At 51.6% G+C, this 12,939-nt stretch overlaps 1 protein-coding gene across 1 annotated transcript; it reads left to right on the top strand.

Moving 5' to 3' along the window:
* Nucleotides 1-1,536: 1,536 nt before the first annotated feature.
* Psmg3 (proteasome assembly chaperone 3) lies at nucleotides 1,537-4,990 on the top strand. Its single transcript, XM_028756105.1, has 3 exons — nucleotides 1,537-1,709; nucleotides 2,040-2,276; nucleotides 4,516-4,990. Exons 2-3 carry the CDS (start codon nucleotides 2,061-2,063, stop codon nucleotides 4,666-4,668), a joined length of 369 nt encoding a protein of 122 aa, XP_028611938.1. The 5' UTR covers nucleotides 1,537-1,709; nucleotides 2,040-2,060; the 3' UTR covers nucleotides 4,669-4,990.
* Nucleotides 4,991-12,939: the final 7,949 nt, after the last annotated feature.

Consider the following 12,939-nt stretch of genomic DNA (forward strand, 5'->3'; position numbering starts at 1 on the left):
ATCTCTGAGTTTGAGTCCAGCCTGGTCTACATAATGAGTTCCAGGCCAGCCAAGGATACACAGTGAGATCCTGCCTCAAGAAAAGAAAAAAGAGAGGGGAGAAGGGAAAAAAAAGAACAAAAGAAAAAAGAAGGGTATACAGGTCCTGAGGAAACTGACCTCTGACCTCCACACATATGTACACACACACACACGAATGAGGTTATGTCATCCTTAAAAATAGATGATCCAGGACAGCCAAGGCTATACAGAGAAACCCTGTCTCGAAAAACAAAACAAAACAAAACAAAAAAAGATGAAACTGAAGACAATCGTGTTAAGCAAATTATGCCAGTCTCAGAAAGACAGACACTGTATGTTTTCTCCGACTGGTGGTTCCTATATTTTACATCATCACACTAAACTGTGTGTGTGTGTGTGTGTGTGTGTGTGTGGTGTATTTACACAAAGAGACCTAACAGGAAGGGAAGGAAGAAAAGAGCAGGTCGAGGAAATGGGAGGAATAGGAATACACTCAATTTATAATCTATATACTTTTAAGAAAAAATTGTCTTAATTTAATTTTAATGGCTCACCATTAAGAGCACTTGCTGAGGACTAGGATCGGTTCTCATCACCTACAGGGCAGCCCATAATTGTCTGTAACACCAATTCAATGTAATCTAGCGCCCTTTTCTGGCCTCTGTGAGTACTGCATGCACATGGCACCATATACCGGAAGACAAAAATACTCGTGCAAATAAAAAACAATCAAATAAACACTGTTTAATTCTTTTGACTATTCTGCAAGACGAGCAATAACTACTGTAAATGAGACTTGTCCCTCAATATCCAGAAGGAAGAAAATGAAAGAAAGAGGGAAGAAGAAAAAGTTTAAATGAGGGTTGAGATTTAGCTCAGTTGGTCGACGCTTGCTTAGCTTCATAAACTCCGGGATGTTATCCCCATATCAGTAAACCATGTGTGGGGTGCATTCTTGTCACTCCTGCACTTAGAAGGTGGAAGAAGGAGAATCCAAGGAGGTTAAGAGTTTCCTTGATCAACCTAGGGTACTTGAGAACCTGTCTGAAAAAAGAGGAGGAGGGGGGAGGGGAGGGGAGGTAAAAAGGGGGAGGGGAAAAGGGGGAGAAGGAGGGGGGAAGGAGGAGATAATCCCAGAATTCGGGAGGAAGGGGCGGGCAAATCCCTGTGAGTTCAAGGCCAGCCTGGTTGACATAGTGAGTTCCATGACAACCAGGGCTACACAGAGATACCCCAACTAAAAAAAGGCAAAACGGACAGACAGGCAAACAGACAGACAAAATTACGATATATTAAGTGTGCCTTAGCCAAAGCTAAGTGAAAATTAATATTAATTCTTCTTGCCATCCCACTCCACAGCTAGGACACAAAGCCCCCTACATTGGGGTTCAAGCGAGGTCCTGAAGCTCGAGAGGCACACTGTCCCTTTAACACAAAGCCTGGAGGGCTCCATAGCAACACGGAACCTAAGGCTCTGGGACTGCGGCGACCCACGGACCTTAGGTCCAACGGACCGGAACCGGAAGCTCTCCCCGGCGGTTCTGCTAAACCAGAACTGGCTGAGTTGCTCGCTGAGTTCTTTTTCTTCCGCAGCTGGTGCGGTGAGCGCTGGTTGCTGAGGGTTTCGGTCCCAACTGCTATCAGTAGTGATCCAGCCATCCGCACTCCTGCGCGGTCGGGGTTCCCTGGTGAGCTCATCCCTAGTATCTAAAAGTGGGAGACCGCTGGTCGCGGGAATGGCCGTAATCGCAAGCAGCGCAGCGGGACAGACTAACAAAAGCCTGCATGAGCATGCGCACACTCACTTTCGAGTCGGGGCGTGGTATTGATACTAGGGTCTCCCTCGTGTAGCTCAGGCTAGCCTCGAACTCGGGATCCTCCTTTGTGTTGGGATGACAGACATGTGCCACCACTTTGCAGCTTGAAATGGGTTGTTTGACGTTTCTGCTTTGGAGCTCCAAGTTGTATCCGACTCTGATTGCTCCATCCCTTTTTTCTCTTTTCTTTTAAAACCAAAGCTTCCACTGAAGAACGGAACCATGGAAGACAAACCACTGCTAGTATCTAAACAGAAGACAGAAGTGGTGTGCGGTGTGCCCACCCAGGTGGTCTGCACGGCCTTCAGCAGCCACATCCTGGTTGTGGTGACCCAATTCGGGAAGATGGGTACACTAGTCTCCTTGGAGCCCAGCAATGTGGCCAATGACATCAGCAAGCCAGTGCTCACCACAAAAGTCCTCCTCGGGCAGGACGAGGTAATAGAGTTGAGAGAATCTTTTTTTCTGGTGTCATTTGTCCATAGGGATTTGGGGTGTCTGGTAGGCACACCTCCACACGCACGTAAGGTATGCACAGTGAGCATTTTCTTTTCTTTCTTTCTTTTTCTTTCTTTTTCTTTTTTCTTTCTTTCTTTCTTTCTTTTTTTTTTTTTTAGGTTTTTCGAGACAGGGTTTCTCTGTGTAGCTCTGGCTGTCCTGGAACTCACTCTATAGACCAGGCTGGCCTCGAACTCAGAAATCCGCCTGCCTCTGCCTCCCAAGTGCTGGAATTAAAGCCGTGCGCCACCACTGCCCAGCCACAGTGAGCATTTTCCAGGATCTTTCTGGTCTGAGGTTGTCCTGGCTGGACCCTAGTCATGCTTTTCCCAGCCTGTCAGTATTTACTCAATACTCTGGGGAGGTATTGAATTTTATGACACAGCTATCTCCTCAGTTTGACCCTGTTGGCGATGGGTTTATGTTTATGTCTGCTTCTTGAGTCTTGACAGCAACCCCCTTTGCAGGCATGTCTGTCTCGATTAGGGGTGACCTGAGAAATGGTAGGCAGAAGCACCAAGGAAGAATCTTACTGTCATGAGCACTTCGCTGTGTCTGCTCTGTGCAGTCCACTTGGTGCTCTGAATCACTGTGCTCTCAGCTTAGAGAATTTAGGGGAAAGTGTGAGAAGCTGGCCTGGGTCCCTTAAGGAAAGCATCAGGAAGATACCGTGTTTGTCCCGGGTGTGGCGATACATACCTGTAATCCTCTCAGATGGGAGGCTGAAAAATTGCTGCAAGACTGAGCTGTATAGTGAGTTTGAGGCCAGCTAGAGATAGACCCTGCTCTCCCCCAAAAAGGAGGAGGAGGAGGAAGAGAAATTTAAAAGAAAAAAAAAAAAAAAACACTGGTTATGGTGACTCGCTGGTATAGTTCCAGCACTTGGGAGGTGGGACCAGGAGGATCAGGGTTCAGTGTCATTCCCAGATACATAAAGCTAACCTGGGCTACGTGACACCCTCTATTAAAGAGGCAGGGAGCATTGAGATGGCTCAGGGGCTAAAGGCATGCAAGCCTGACATTCTGAGTTCAGTGGACAGAGAGAATTGACTGCCACAAATTGTACTCTTGTTTATATACATACATGCATGCATACATACATATATATACATACATACATATATACATACATATACATACATATACATGCATGCATATACATATATATACATGCATACATATATACATACACATATACATACATATATATACATACATATACATACATATATACATACGCATATACATACACATATACATACATACATATATACATACATACATACATACATATACATACATACACACATAAATACATATATACATACATACATATTTTCTTTTTGAGTGGAGACTAATACAGCCATGCGCATACCTTTAATCTTGCACTTGGCACTACATAGCAAGCTCCAGAACAGACAGGGCTACCTAGCGAGCTCTTACCTCAACAACAATTAATAAATCAGTACATAGTGAACTCCTGTCTCAACAAAAACAAATGAGTGAATAAATAAAGCAGTGGAGACTGAGGAAGTAGCTCAGCTCATAGAGTGCTCACAAGCACAGCCTGAGGTCGATCCTCAGAACTCGCATGAAAAGGCTAGGTGTGGGGCTTGGCTTGGTGGTGCACGCCTTTAATCCCAACACTGGGGAGGCTGATTGGACCGGTCTGTGTGAGTTTGAGGCCAGCTTCATCTACATACCAGGTTCTAGCAAGGGCTACATAGAGAGACCCTTTCTCAAAAAACAAACAACATTAACAACAACAACAAAAAAAAAACCTGCAAATGTGGTACATTTCCAGAAGGCAGGAACCGAGGATCCTGGGGCTGGCTGGTCAGGCAGTGTCCCCTAATTCATGAGTTACCGGTCAATAAGAGATCCCATCCCAAAGTAGATGGCTGGTGTTCTGAGGATGATTCCTGAGGTTGACCCCAGGCCCAATCATACGCGCACATACTCACACTCTTTATAAAACAACAAACAAAACTGGATATGATAGTACATGTCTGGAATCCCAGCACTCAGGAGGCTGAGGCAGGAGGATTGCCACGAGTTCAAGGCCACCTGGGTTATATGAATTCCATGATACTACAGAAAATGACAACCTGTCTTAAAAAGAAAAACAGATGAGGTTTCCTGTAGTCATGGCCCTGTGTTCCTTTCCCTCCCTCCCCAGCCTCTCATCCATGTCTTTGCAAAGAACCTGGTAGCGTTTGTGTCGCAAGAAGCAGGAAACAGAGCCGTCCTCCTAGCCATGGCGGTGAAGGACAAGAGCATGGAAAGGCTGAAGGCCTTGAAGGAGGTGATCCGGCTGTGCCAGGTGTGGTGACCTGCAGTCGGCAGTGCCAGATGCTCAGAGGCATGGACGCTCGGTGAGCGGGCCTTTGAAACCCATCGTTCCAGCGTCAGGACGGAGCTCATTCTCTGCCTTTAGCTCTCAAAGCTGGAAACAACACTCAGGTCTCAGGGACTCTTCCTGCGTGACTGCTGTGTTCTGCCTAGAACACTGGACACGGTTCTGGACGGCAGCAGGTGCATCCACTGAGTGGACATCAGTGACCAGTTTTGGGGATTAGTAACCCTGGGTGTTCGGGAGCACTTGTGGGAAGATTTTTTTATTACTATTATTATTAAAAACAAATGTAAAATACTTGGCTGGCCTTGTCAGTGATCCTGAGACAATTTGGGCATCTGTCACAGGTTCACTTTGGGACACCTGAGGTGGCAGGGAAATCTCCTCAGCACATACACAATACGTGGTTGCTGGGTGTGAGGTGGATCCTAGGTGTGCATTCAGCCAGCATTGGATACTGTCCCTCCTGTGCTGGGAGCATGGGCCAGAGCCTCAAGTTACAGAATACAGTGAGGGACACTGGCTGTGCGGCAAGCAGAGCAAGGGTGACCATGAAAGTGGGTCCCCAAGGATGGGCTGGACGGAAGATCCAGGGATGAAGGTGGTGAGCAGAGGCCAGGGGGTGACCCTGAGCTTAGACAGGAGCAGGGGCTCTGACATCAGGCTGGCATTTGTGCCCAGAGTTGTCCTGCTGGTGCCCACCCCTGCTGGGTGGCATCCTGAGACCTGGGGTGTGCTGCCATAGGGAAGGGGTGGTCCCTGATCACAGCTGAGTGGGAATTTCTGAATCCAATAAAGAATCTGCTCTGACATTCTGATGGTCACCAGTGAAGGAGAGACCACAGAAAGGCCAGGTAGAGAAACTTCCTCTAGGTCCAGAGGTGAGCAGTAAGCTTGGGTGGCTGCTTTTCACTTAGAGTAAGTCAGGACTAGCTAGCCTTGTCTTGATCCTTGTGCAGGCCGATGCCTGCTGTGTCCCTGCCCCTGGGAAGCTTCTGACCTCTCCAGGGGTAAGTGGGGAGGGCTGTAGGCTGAAGCCAGCTCAGCTGGGTTGGGGGTGGGGACTGCAGAGCTCAGTCAGGATTGCCCTTTGGTCTCTTACTTCCCAATGCCCCATGGATTTCCCATCCAGCCCTTCCATCGGGACCCACCTGCATGGCTCTGATTACCAGATGTCCAGTGTCTGCCAGACTTGTGGAAGGTGTCACTGCCTAGAACAGGAGTGTCCCAGAGCTCTGACAGCCCAGTTCCTACTGCAGCTCCCAACCCCCATGTGTCTGCACCCGCATTCCTGATAGGTGCCTCTCTCGCACCACTGTGTGCTTTGTCCGCCCTTTCCCAGATCCTGGTTTCCCCTTTCCTTTATGTCCCCTGGGAAGGCTGGTGTTAACAGTCCAGCAGGTGCCCCTTCTGTAACCTCTTACCCATCATCCCAGTTGCCGTCAGCCTCTGGAGAGCATGGACCACCAGGAACCTCACAGGCCACTCAGATGAAGGAAAGGCCAGTGTTGGGTACACACAGTTGACAGATACAGCCAAGCAGGACATGCTCAGGGGAGCCCTGTGAGGTGGCTCTGTACAAAGGTCTGTGCTATCAGCCTGTGATTATTCAGATAAACAACCAGCCTGCAAGGCCCTGCTTCTCTATCTCAACAGATAGCACCCTGGGTGGAACTCAAGGCCAGGTCCAAGTTCAGGTTTGTGCCTTTGGTTTTCTAATTTGCTCCCTAAGCAGACAACAAAGCCAGATCACATGGTCACCCATTACATCCTGTTCAACAACCTGCTCCTGACACCTGTCCGTGCCTCAGGCCATGCAGCAGCTCCCAGGTGGAAGAGCGCAGATGGAGCACCTGGGCACCTGCCCCGTTTCTCCCAGCCACCAGGCCCTGTGACAGCTCAGCCATTGCTGCTAGCTCCATCAGTCAGTAAGGCTCAGGAATGCTACCTTTGCCTCCAGGCTTCTGGTCCTGTTTCAAACAGTTTCCTTTCCAGCCATCCCCTCGGGTCCACCTCAAAAAGCAGGTGGTGGGAACACCTGATCTTGGGGTCAGAGTGTGTTCCACATGATAAGTGACAGCTGGGCACATAATGGGACATTCTCTGGATTTGTGTGTAGGGCTAGAGGCTCCCTGCCCGGGAAGGGGTGCTGAGACTCACCTGTGATTGAACCTGCTCCCTCTCCAAGCCGGGCAGTATTTACAGCTGCTCCGAGCTGTCTGGTACCCATAAAACAGACCAATACCAGATGCTTTAATCATCTAAGCCCGTGCCCCTTGCCCAGATCTGCTGTGTAAATCAGACACGGCTCTACCAGAGAAGGCACTTGGTCAGGACTTCCTCTGCTGCCACCATAACTCAGAAGAGACCCATGTCACCCAGAAGAGAGTCACGATGCCAACAGTTTCTGGGTAGAAAGTACTTCTGTGGGTAGAGGGGCCACGTGGTCACACCCAGGGTAGATCTGTAAACTCCTAGCGCATGTGAAGCATGAACTTGGGTTACTGTCTACCTGTCACATGCCACAAGGCGGGCTGCCTCCCTGCCCCGTGACCAAGTGAGCAGCGCGCAGGCCAGGCCAGTGAACTGCTCTAGCTTGAGGTTGGGGACTGGCAAGTTTAAGGGACCCAGAGCTGGAGTAAAGGGCTTACCAAGCTTGAGGATTGGCGTTCAGATCTCCAGAACCCACATAAAAGCCAGGCAAATGAACCAGCTGCCTGAAACACTCACTCACGCTCGCGCACACACCACATACAAAAAGAATAAACAAACAAACAGCCCCAAGTGAGCAGCTGGAGCAGGGGTCAAAAGCGAGTGATGTCAGGAGCTTGCATGCTGCACAGGGTGACCGCAGGGGCATCACCACTATAGCTTACAGTTTGCCATCACGTCGGGCTTGTCTGTAGGGTCAAAACTGCTTGGGATAGCTGGAAGTGAGAGTAAACAGATTCTCCAAGGACCAGCAGATGAGAGAGTCCTGCTCAAGTGGGAGAAATCCTTAGATACAAGCCCAGGTCAGGCAGGTTGAAGAGAGCTGCCTACCCCCAGGAGCCCACTGCACAGTAGATGCCTTGCGTAAGGCTGCATGGAGCCCTGAGCCCATCCCCACCACAGACACCATGGCCTGGATCATGAGGACAGAGTGCCTCCATCATGGTGGGCCTGAACACAAAGGCACACGGATGAAGGATGACTGGGAGGAGCAGGGAGCTGGAGGGAGAGCTCCAAGGGAAAGACCTAGCAGGACCACCCAGAACATGAGAGACATCGGGCATACTGCAGAAGAAACAGGGCCCAGTTACAACTCCCCAAGACTGCACCAAAGATGTCGGACACATAAGACGGTGATGGTGATGATGGTGATAATGGTGATGTTGATGATGATGATGATTGTTGCTGTTGTTTTTACGTTTATTTACGTGTGGGGGCGTGCATGTCACATCGCATACATACGGAGAACAGTTAGGAAGTAATTTCTCTCTTACCATGTGGTTCCCATGGATCAAACTCCGGCCATCAGGCTTGGTGGCAAGCACCCTTTTATCCACTGAGCCATCTTGCCATCCCAATACGAAAGATTCTGATAGTGCCCTGACCCACTCACCTTCAAAGCTCTTCCATGCTCCTGTCCCTGGACAGCCATGGTAGGCACTTACTTAGCCTATGTCTCCAGTTGCCAGCCATCCTATGACAGGTATCAGTGACCTTGATCAGAGGTGAGAGGTGAGGTGGGCCCTCTACCTCCTTTGGGTGCTTCAGAGATGAAAGGAGAGTAAACCGTGTGGATAGATGGAAGACTAGAATCACCCCTACCCCTCAGTACACATGTGTCACCAGCGTCATGACCCTACCTGAGAACCCAGGTTGGATCTAGAGACCAGCTCCCGCCAGGCTCATGGTCACAAACCCATCTAGGCATCATAAGCTCTGGACTAGGTCTGAGGGCACCACGGACCAAGACAGGGATAGAAGGGCTGATCCCAGAATCCTGGATGAGAGAGGGTGTGGCCTGGTAAAGGGTGTGGCCCAACAAGGTTGTTGGGCAGGCAGGGCAGGCCAGGCAGGACTGGGAGGAGTTTCTGGGCCTCTGAGAAGCCATGCTTGGGCAGCAGCAATAGTGTCCAAGGGGCCTGGGCTGCCCCAGACGCTGAGAAGGAGCACGGCACAGGGCTGGACACCACACTGAGGCAGGACCTCCTCCAGCCCAGAAACCACAGAGTGTGCACTGGGAAACCAAGGCAACGCACCAGCCCAGTGGGCCCTGGCAGCCGCCCAGAGCCACCAGGGAGGTGAGCTGAGTGGGTGTGAGTGTGCTTGCTTGTGGGGCTGGCTCAGGAATAGAATGGTGTCCAAGCCGGGGCCCCATGACACCAACAGGGTGGGGTGAAGCTTGCTGCCAAGAACCAGCATCGTGCCCTTCCTCCCCATCTGGCCTTCTCCACCTGTGTCCAGACTCCCTACTTACACGAAGGGTCTCAGACACAGGGCAAGGCTTTGCCCATCTCTAAGTGAAGGGCCCCCAGGTTCACACCCAAATCTGGCATCTGGCTCTGGGGCAAAGTCAAGCATGGACAGGCCCAGACAGATTCTCCAAAGACTAAGAGGAAGGTCTGGAGAGGAAAGGTGGGCACAGGAAGGGGCACAGCTGGCAGAAGGGGTAGGAAGCAGTGTCCACACATCACCAGGATGGCCTACCATGGAGTCTAAGGCCATCAGACACAAGCAGACCGTAGTCCTCCCCATGGATGGAAGCCAGGGCTCCGCCTGTACTCCATCAGGCAGCTGAGCTGACTGGACTCAAGTCTTCACTAGCCTGGAAAGAAGGCTGATAGACATCTGAGATTAGCAACCTAAGTCCCCCCGCTGAGTGCCCAGACCCTCTGTAGAACCATCATTAGAGATTCCGATAGCCTGGGGAAACTGAGGCAAGGCTGGGTCGGGTCCAGCTTTCTGGGCCTTCCTCCCATTCTCCAGGCTGATCCCATCCAAAAGAGAGGCCACATCTGGCCACCAGGAGGCGCTACATATGCATTCTAGACTCTCAGGCTGGTATACTACTGGGAATCTCAGGGGCCAGGAAGAGCAGGCAGAGGGAAGGGTGGCTATATGGTTTCCCAACATGGAAGTCCACCATTCTGGACTCATCACCCAGGCTTTCTGGAACCTATAAAGATAGAAGGGGGCAGAGAGAGACACCCATGACCTCTCGACCTACCTGAGCACCTTGACCCACAAGGAGCTAGTGCTTAGCTTCCGTCTCCACCCTGCCACGCCTCCGGTGTGGGTGCTACTTGAATCAGGGCCAGAGCACTGGTGGGACGAACTTCCCTGTAGTCATAGTGGACACTAGCAGGGAATCCAAAGGATCTGGAGGCTAGCCTGGGGTCAGTGGATGTCAAAGTCGTGCTGCCCGCTCTGCAGGACCTGACCTGGACTTTGTAGGCTCAGCCAACTGATGCCACTAGCTGATGGTTTCTTAGGAAGTGACCTCCAAGTCCTAGGGCAAACAAAGCCTGGACCCCTACTCTGGAGAGTGACTGGCCAGCCTGAAGCCAGGGGTGGGAGCCTCAGCAAGCATCAGAAATGGGGGCCATGGGGCAGGATTGGAAGTGAGGAACAGGCAGCGGCTCTCCTACCTCCCCTGTTCTCTCAATACTGCTTTCTGGATTGGCCAGGACTCTGGTGTCCTGGTCACAGGGAACAGTGGTCAGAGGTCCTTCTGCCCCATCTGGGCGAGCAGGTCTATCCTGATATGGGTGTGGCCAGGGTCCAGCCCTCTGTGAGTATAGCCTATGATACTGACTTCTGTTGAGGCCTAACTCAATAGATAGCGTGTGGGAACAAGCTACCTTCTCTCCTGCTGCTCCGCCCCGGGACCCCTCAGTTCCCCAGTCCCAGCTTCCTGGTGGTATGTGAGCTCAGCATGACACAGCTCCTCCCTCCTTCTGCAAAGATGGTCCCAAGCCCTAGCCACAACAGAGACGTGTGTACCAAACACACTGCACCCAGCAGAGGCTCGTTTCTACCCCTACCTCACCCGCCCAGATGTGAGCCAGAAAAGGGCCTCCACCACCCAGAATGGTGTCATTAAAGCCCATTACAGAGCCCGGCAGTAGTGGCACACACCTTTAATCCTACCACTCAAGGAGACAGAGGCAAGCGAATCTCTGAGTTCAAGGCCAGCCTGGTCTACAGAGTGGAGTCCAGGATAGCATGAATGATACCCAGCTTGCCAATGACCTAAAGCCTAGGAGCCCACTGAGAAAATGGCGCAGTGGCTATCTGTGTCCAGCAGGGGGCAGACACTGCTGAGATGGGGCGGGGGTTGGGGCAATTTTTATGTCCAGGAATGGGTGGGGTTTCTGTGCCTTGCCAAGAAGATGGGTCAGATTGTATCTCATTTTTTGCTTCCCAGCAACCCAGAGGCAGTCATTGCTGACCTATCTTGCAGGTGGAAACACTGAGGCTCAGACACTCCCAGAATTCTAGAGTGTTGGACAGGCCTGATGATCAGAAATGTCCCAGATGGAGAGGACAAGGAAAAAAAAAAAAAGCCTGTGCCAACAGGAATAGAGGCCAGTTGGGAAGTCCAGTTCCTGACTAAACCCACTTTACATGTGGGAAAACTGAGGCCTAGAGAGGCAAAGGGGTCTGTGGTCACAGGCAGGCAGGATAAGGCTGAGGGCTGAGGTCACTTCTGGGAAAGAGTGCATGAAGTTGGTGGAGATGGCAGGGGGCCTCACAGCTCTTGCCTTCCAGGCCTGGGATAGATTTAGACAGACTCTCCAGGCCTTCCTGGGACGACAGAGCTAAGCATGAACACACGAGGCGTAGGACAGTGATGAGGACTACAGGCGTGCCCCCGGGCCTGGCCTCCACACAGGCAGCTACGACTGAAGAGGCTTCCCAAGGGTCACAAGGGTCAAGGACATCTCTGGCTGAGGCTGGCCCTGTTCCTAGCAAGCGGGGCCTCCCTGCCTACCACGCCCTCTGTTCAGTACACTCTTCCTAGAAGCCTAGCCCTTTGATGCCAAGCAGGGAAGTCCTCCTGATGTCAAGTCATAGTCCTTCATGCTGTTGCCTCAGTCATTCCGTCCACCTGGCCTGAGGTAGAACCTGGGGTTGTTATCTTGTGCCGGGTTCTGGGAACAAAACGATCAAAGGCCAGAGAGGCTTCAGTTTCCCTTTCTTGCAGCAGCAGGAGTGGTGCATTGAGGTGAATCGCAGACCCTGTAAAGCCCAAAAGCCACTGATGCCATGGACAGAGCTGGCTTTGGCCTTCAGCATTCTTACCAAGGATGACAGTCTGTCCCCGAACACTGAATGGTGTCTCTATGGGGCCGAGTGGGGGTGCCTTCGGCACAGTAGCAACTCCAGCCAGGAGGAGACCCTTAGGCCAAGGCCATCACAACTGGGCCACGATTATTAGGGATCCAGGCACAGTGCCAGGTTCCAGAAACTCCTACTAAGGACAGATAAACACACAAACGGTTCTCAGAAGAAAATGTACAGCGATGGGATTGGGGAACATTGTGGCTACAAGTGACAGCCAGTCCCATGCAGGGTCAGCTGTATCTGGGAGGAGAGCTGGCCTCGGTGCAGGAGCCACGGCCCATCCAGGGCCTGCGTATCAGAAACGGAGGTTGCCTGAGTAGTCAGGGAAGGACCTCCATGGCACATGCAGCCTTGGAGAATCTATGGAGAAAGCGTGGATGGAGCGGTACAGGAGCAGGGGACTGACAGATCTCAGCCTCGGACTGTTGGTTGCTTCTGGAGTATCCCAGACGTGTGATAAGACCCCAGTGTCCACATCCCAACTCCAAAGGGAAAGTGGCCGAAGCCCTGTCTGCTAAGTTACTGTAGGGTTAGATGGTACAAGGGACAAGAGGAAGGTGGGTACATCATGACAGTACATAGAGGGGTATGACCATCTGGGCCCAGAGCAGGCTTGAGATACAGCCCGATCCCCCACCTACACTAGGACCAGGGTAGGTGAGCCTCCCTCGCAGAGGTGTTACATGCCAGATCCTTCCAAACGCTTTTTGAAGGGCTAGAGATGGAACCCTGAGCTTGAAAACTAAGCAAGTGCTCTACCACTGAGCCACATCCCAGCCCCTCACTGGGGATTCTAGGCAGGGTCTCTACCACTGAGCCACACCCCAGCCCCTCACTGGGGATTCTAGGCAGGGGCTCTACCACTGAGCCACACCCCAGCCCCTCACTGGGGGATTCTAGGCAGGGGCTCTA

Source organism: Grammomys surdaster, unplaced genomic scaffold (genome assembly GCF_004785775.1).
Source record: "Grammomys surdaster isolate TR1022 unplaced genomic scaffold, NIH_TR_1.0 126109, whole genome shotgun sequence".
Lineage (NCBI taxonomy): Eukaryota > Metazoa > Chordata > Mammalia > Rodentia > Muridae > Grammomys > Grammomys surdaster.